This window comes from Nanorana parkeri, unplaced genomic scaffold, assembly GCF_000935625.1.
Source record: "Nanorana parkeri isolate BGI_ZX_2015 unplaced genomic scaffold, ASM93562v1 scaffold3114, whole genome shotgun sequence".
In the NCBI taxonomy this organism is placed as follows: Eukaryota; Metazoa; Chordata; class Amphibia; order Anura; family Dicroglossidae; genus Nanorana; species Nanorana parkeri.
Window position 1 is genome coordinate 32,996 of NW_017309382.1, and position 5,859 is coordinate 38,854.

General features: G+C 46.9%; 1 protein-coding gene across 1 annotated transcript in view; it reads right to left on the reverse strand.

Moving 5' to 3' along the window:
• DRC1 (dynein regulatory complex subunit 1) overlaps positions 1-5,859 on the reverse strand; it is a gene marked incomplete at its 5' end in the record, with an annotated part of 41,795 nt that overhangs the window by 3,588 nt on the left and 32,348 nt on the right. The window contains 2 exons of the mRNA XM_018574640.1: positions 143-245; positions 4,905-5,051. Coding sequence (XP_018430142.1) covers positions 143-245; positions 4,905-5,051 — 250 coding nt within the window. The remainder of the gene's footprint in view (positions 1-142; positions 246-4,904; positions 5,052-5,859) is intronic.

Consider the following 5,859-nt stretch of genomic DNA (forward strand, 5'->3'; position numbering starts at 1 on the left):
TATGTGCAGCCTGTGGAGGAGGGGAGCAGAACTTGCCACTGAGGTGAAAGATTCACTTTCAAAATATAGTTAATCCTGAAAATATTGTGTAACATTCAGATGTTGAGAAGGAGACTTTCATCCCCTCGGTGACATTCCTTACCTTGGAGTTCAGGTATTGATGTAACAACATCCTCAGCTCTCCGTTCTGCTGTCTCAGCGCGGAGGTTTCGGTGATGAGCTGAGCTCGACCCGTCAGGACGTCACTGAAAAGCAAAGTGAATTACTGACCACAACTCTTCTCAACACAGGGATATCCATTGTAAAGGGAAAACTATACTGGCCTCGGGGGGGGGGGTCAATTTTATTTTTTCACATTTAAGACATTTATATGTGTCAAGCTGATGCTTTATATCTTTTCTTATATATAGACTTTGCTTTACATATACACCTGTAATACAGGATGAAACCTTGACGCGGGATTCACAGAACATCTTCTATAGAGAGCACGGCACAAGGTGTTTGCCTTCAGGCTCTCTGATTGAAATTTGTACAAAGCTGAAGATAGACAAAGTGACAGGTTCACTTTAAATATATATACAAATGTTACACCCCAAATCACCTTAATACATACGGTAGAGGTATAAAGAGAACAAGTGGACTTCCGGTTCCCGGCGCCCGATGAGATAAGCGGTGTGCGATCCTGCTCCGTCCTGCATATCACAGAACACAACACTATAATGCTCTCACCTGGCTCTTACCGCCTAGCAAATGTCCGGGGAACATCCGCAGAAGAGGGATAAATTCCTCTCAAACCGCCAAGAGGAATATTCCACCTGACCCGGACAATCCGAACAATGCATCCAAAATGGCGGACCGGGAAGAGCTCAACCAGACCTCTCCTGCAGAGCCTATGGGTGAGTCCACCCCTCATACATCCGACCCAGACATAGACTATATCCAGCAACCATGAACGATGCCTATATCAGGCTATTACCCCCAAAAAGGTTCCCTTCAGCCAGGCTCCTCCTCCCGTCCTATATCACTGTTACATCAAGATGCAAAATTCCTATCTAAAATTATGGCTGACAGGCTAGCACTCGTTTTACCTAAACGTATTTCATGACCACAATCTGGCTTCGTGTCCGGTAGGTCTGCAATCAATATTTGCAAAGTTATTACCGCCCCGGAACATTCTGGTATGTCTGGACCATTTCTGCACTCCCTGGCTTTTTTAGCCCTGGATAAGGAAAAGGCCTTCACAGTGTTAACTGGCCATGGCTTATGAACGTTTTACCACGTTTGGGACTTTCAGGACACTTCTTAGGGTATGTCTCTACCCAGGGGCGTAACTAGAAATCACAGGGACCCATAGCAAAATTTTGTATGGGGCCCTGTGATTTCTAGTTATGCCCCTTACGCAGCTCACTTGAGATCCCACACAGCCCACCTGAGAGTGACCCTGCAGAGCCCACCATAGACTCTCTATAGTGGGCTTTGCAGGGTCTCAGATGGGCTGCACACCTCTTACCTGTCAGCGCTGTCCGCCTCCATGGTCGCCGGGCCCCGCCTCCTCTATCGATTGGCCCTGCCTCCTCTTAAATCACTGGCTCCACCTGCTCTTAGGTCGCTGGCAGGTGATGTAAGAGGAGGCGGGGTTGCTCTTAGGCGGGCCCCGCCTCCTCCTTCACTGCGAACGCCGGCCTCTTCTGCCGCAGCTGCTGGCTGTCTCTGACACAGCTCCGCAGCGGCTGTGAGGGGGAAACGCGCCGCTGCTGAGCTGTGTCAGTGACAGCCAGCACCCTCACATGCCATAGCGACCCAGGCGGCCCACACCCCATAGCGGCCGCCTAGGTCGCTATATACCTCTCCAAGAGCCCAAATCTTTACCTCTACTTTCCACTCTACACCCTTCCTTCTCTCCAGAGGCACCCGCCAGGGCTGCCCCCTCTCCCCGCTCCTCTTTAATTCTTGCAATAGAACCTCTTTCTAGATCTCGATCGTCTCCTTCTCTCTATCTAATGAAACTTGGAGAGAAATCCAATTAAGACTAATACACAGAGCATACTACGCCTTCAATTTCTCCCCTAACCCGAGGAGATCCAATTGGCTTCAAGATTGCCTTATATGCCACCCCCTCCGCCCTAATCCATCTCATCTCTTTTGGCACCGCCCTATAATACAGACATTTTGGCGAAATATATTCCATTACATGGCCTCTCTATCAACTTGTAACACCCATAGGGAATTCAGCCCCTCTCTATGTTTGTTTTATGCACCTATTACACCCCCTGAATCTGTCACCACTTCATTAATGGGAACACTGCTGTCTACTGGCAGCTGAAAAGAACATTTTTAGTAACTGGCTGCAAACGTGCCCTCCTACACTCGCTGATGTCACATCTACACTCTATCACCTCATAAACTCCACACGAAAAACAATTTACACTACGCAGGGGAATTCTAATGTACATGGACAAACTTCTTACCCAGTGAACTTAAAAGGAGAACTATGGGGTCAGGGCTTTTCACTCACCTCATAGTTCTAGCCGAGGTGTGACAATGAGACTGTCACAGGTCGGCTCAGTAGATCGGGAGGTGAGCGAACACATACCGGCGTTCGCTCACCTCTCGATCCTGTCACGGCTCTCTGCCGTGACAGGGGAGGGGCTGGATTCCCCCCTCTCCGCTCCGATCCGCCAGCGCTGACTAGATAGGCAGAGCCAGCTGTCACTCACGCAGCTGGGCGGATCCAGACATCGATGTCGGGATCCGCTCCGGCTGTGGCGTCTCAGTATATAGGGAGCTGTAGCTCGCGGTATACTGAGCCTAGGGTGACGGGAGGACGCTAGTTTGTGTCCTCCCGTTACCCTAAGGAGAACTATGGGGGAAAGCCCTGACCCCATAGTTCTCCTTTAATACAGAATAATGAAAATATGTCATGTCTATCTTCCGGAACTGGGCCGGGTACCTTTTAGCCAAATCCGACGGCTCCCTGGGCAAACTAGACGTCCTATAATCCCTTACTCCATATATATATATTTTACTATTTACCCTTAGACACACAACCTATTTCTCCATGAATCCCTTTTACAATCCTCGTAACATCGCTGAAGTCTTACATTCCCCTTCACCACCTTACTTCTCATTTCTATAAACACACATATATCTTTACAACCGGATTTGTTAAAGGAGAACTATGAGGCGAGTGAAAATCACTCCTCCTCATAGTTCGAGCCGACCAGTGACAAAGAAACTGTCACACGTCGGCTCAATCGATCGGGAAGTGAGCGAACACATACCGTCGCTCCCCGGTCCGATCTGTCGGCGCTGACTGGTGGAACGGACGGGGGAGGGGGCGGGTACAGCTGGCTCTGCCTCTAGATAGGCAGAGCCAGCTGTCACTCACGCAGCGGGTGGATTGCGAGAGTAATGTTGGGATACGTCCCGGCTGCGGCGGTCTCGGTATACTGCAATCTGTAGCTCGCGATATACTGAGTTTTGGAACAGCAAAAAGTTTCCCAGCACACTCACCAGCCGGCATGCAAAAAAACTTGTCTCACCGCTAAGGTTAAAAACAGAGGTTTAGATACACGTCTTCTGCAGAAAATGTGAAAGCCGCACAGCCGCGCCAAGGCACCTCCATATAGTGCGGTCCTAACTCTAAACTATGAGAGTCTCCATCTTGGAGCACCTGGGGCAAAAGATTACATTGGGTGCAGGTTTGTCAGGAGGAAGCCCAACCTCCCGTATTGCAATACCAAGCGCAGCACACTGGTTCACAATTGATCACTTCGATAGATATTACTGCAGCTGGATTATAATCTTTTGGATTACATTTTTTGATACTTTGATATTTTTATATATTTTTGATACTATTATATCTTTTCCTATTTTTTTGTATTTTGGTTTTTGATTTTTTCATATATCCTAGCGCAACTACCTTGGTCACCAACCTCCCTTAAAGGCACAGGGGCGCACAAGGGACCCCGCACATCACAACTGCAGCTGAGACCCCCCATGCGCCACTGCACCAAATCAGTCAAGAAAAACAAATGGCAAACGCACTCATCGATTCGTTACCAGCGTAACAGCAAGGTGCACGCAGAAGGGCTTCAAACAGTAAAAAGTTTGAAGCCCTTCTGTGTGCACCTTGCTGTTACGCTGGTAACGAATTGATGAGTGCGCTTGCCATTTGTTTTGCTATACTGAGCTTTGGGTGACGGGAGGACGCTAGTTTATGTCCTCCTGTGACCCTTAGGAGAACTATGGGGAAAAGCCCTGACCTCATAGTTCTCCTATAAGGCTGCCGTATGGTTTCATACTTCTTCTATCTTCACCTCTCCTTTGAACATTGTGTCACTCTTCATCTCCCCTTCCTGTGCTAATCTCTCCTCTCTTTTCCTTTTACCTTCTTCCAATAGTTCCCCCTCGACAATCACAGCTTCTTTCTTTTACCAGCTCATCATTACCTGGAAACAAGTTCCTTAGTGCATTGTATGTTTTGCTCATTCCTTGTTCATTGATCTTAACTAAAAAGTTATTTTCCACGTTACATTTCTATGGTTCTATTGTATTTCCGATGACTGAATATACTATCATATCTTTTGTACTGAAAATGTCTCAATAAATATATACATGCTTAAAATAAATAAAAAGAAGAACAAGTGAAAAGCTGCTACAATGAATCCTCATGTGAACCTTTGTACAAAGTATATACATTAGTAATATGTAGCGTTCATATGCGATACCCTGAAGATGCTAAACCAACATATATGTCGTGGAATAAATCAGTCAGTATAATGGAAGATGAACTCTGATTGGTTGCCTTAAGAAATGCAGTAATATAGAACATTCATATCACCAACTGATGCAAGGTCAGTGCCAGGACTGCAAGCTTATCGGTTACCATTCCCCAGACTTACTAGTATTTCTCTATGGCCGACTCCAGGGCATCCCACACTTTGAGTCGGGATTCAGGGATGACGTGTGCAGACGTCTCCCAGTACGCAGCATCCTCACTGCTGTCTCTGTCTTCTATCCCGGCTTGTCTCACCTGGGAGAGCTTTTCTCTGCAATACAATTTATAATTTGGTATACTTTGTTATTTTAGCCATTTATACAGTTCCAACATAGTCAACATTGCTCTACAAGAAGCATTACCTTAATGTCTTTCTACCAAAGGAGCTGTGACGCTGTGTTATACATTAAAGCTGTGTGCAATAAATCATAGCTTTAATGTATAACAGTAACTGTGTATCTGATTGTGGAGGGAAACATTAAAATTTAAAGGAGAACTATGAGGTGAGTGATTTTCACTCACCCTCACAGTTAGAGCCGACCTGTGACAATGAGACTGTCACAGGTCGGCTCAGTAGATCGGGAAGTGAGAGAACACATACCGGGTTCGCTCACCTCTCGATCCTGTCCCCGCAGAGAGACGTGACTGTCACTCACGGCTCCCTGCAGGGATTCCCCCCCCCTCCCCTGTCCGATCCTTCAGCGCTGACTGGCGGAACTGACGGGGCGGGTACCGCAGGCTCTGCCTCTAGATAGGCAGAGCCAGCTGTCACTCACACGGCTGAGTGGATCCAGACATAATTGTCGGGATCCGTTTCGGCTGCGGCGTCTCAGTATACAGCGAGCTGTAGCTCCCTATATACTGAGCCTAGGGTGACGGGAGGACGCTAGTTTGTGTCCTCCCGTTACCCTTAGGAGAACTATGGGGAAAAGCCCTAACCCCATAGTTCTCCTTTAAGTATGTACCCCGTTATGAATGTTTCTTGTTACAATAAAGTTTTTAATAAAAATAAGGAAAAAGTAACATAAGACAATTTATAAATATGTAATTGTAAAAATATATGAATATGTTATGTTAAA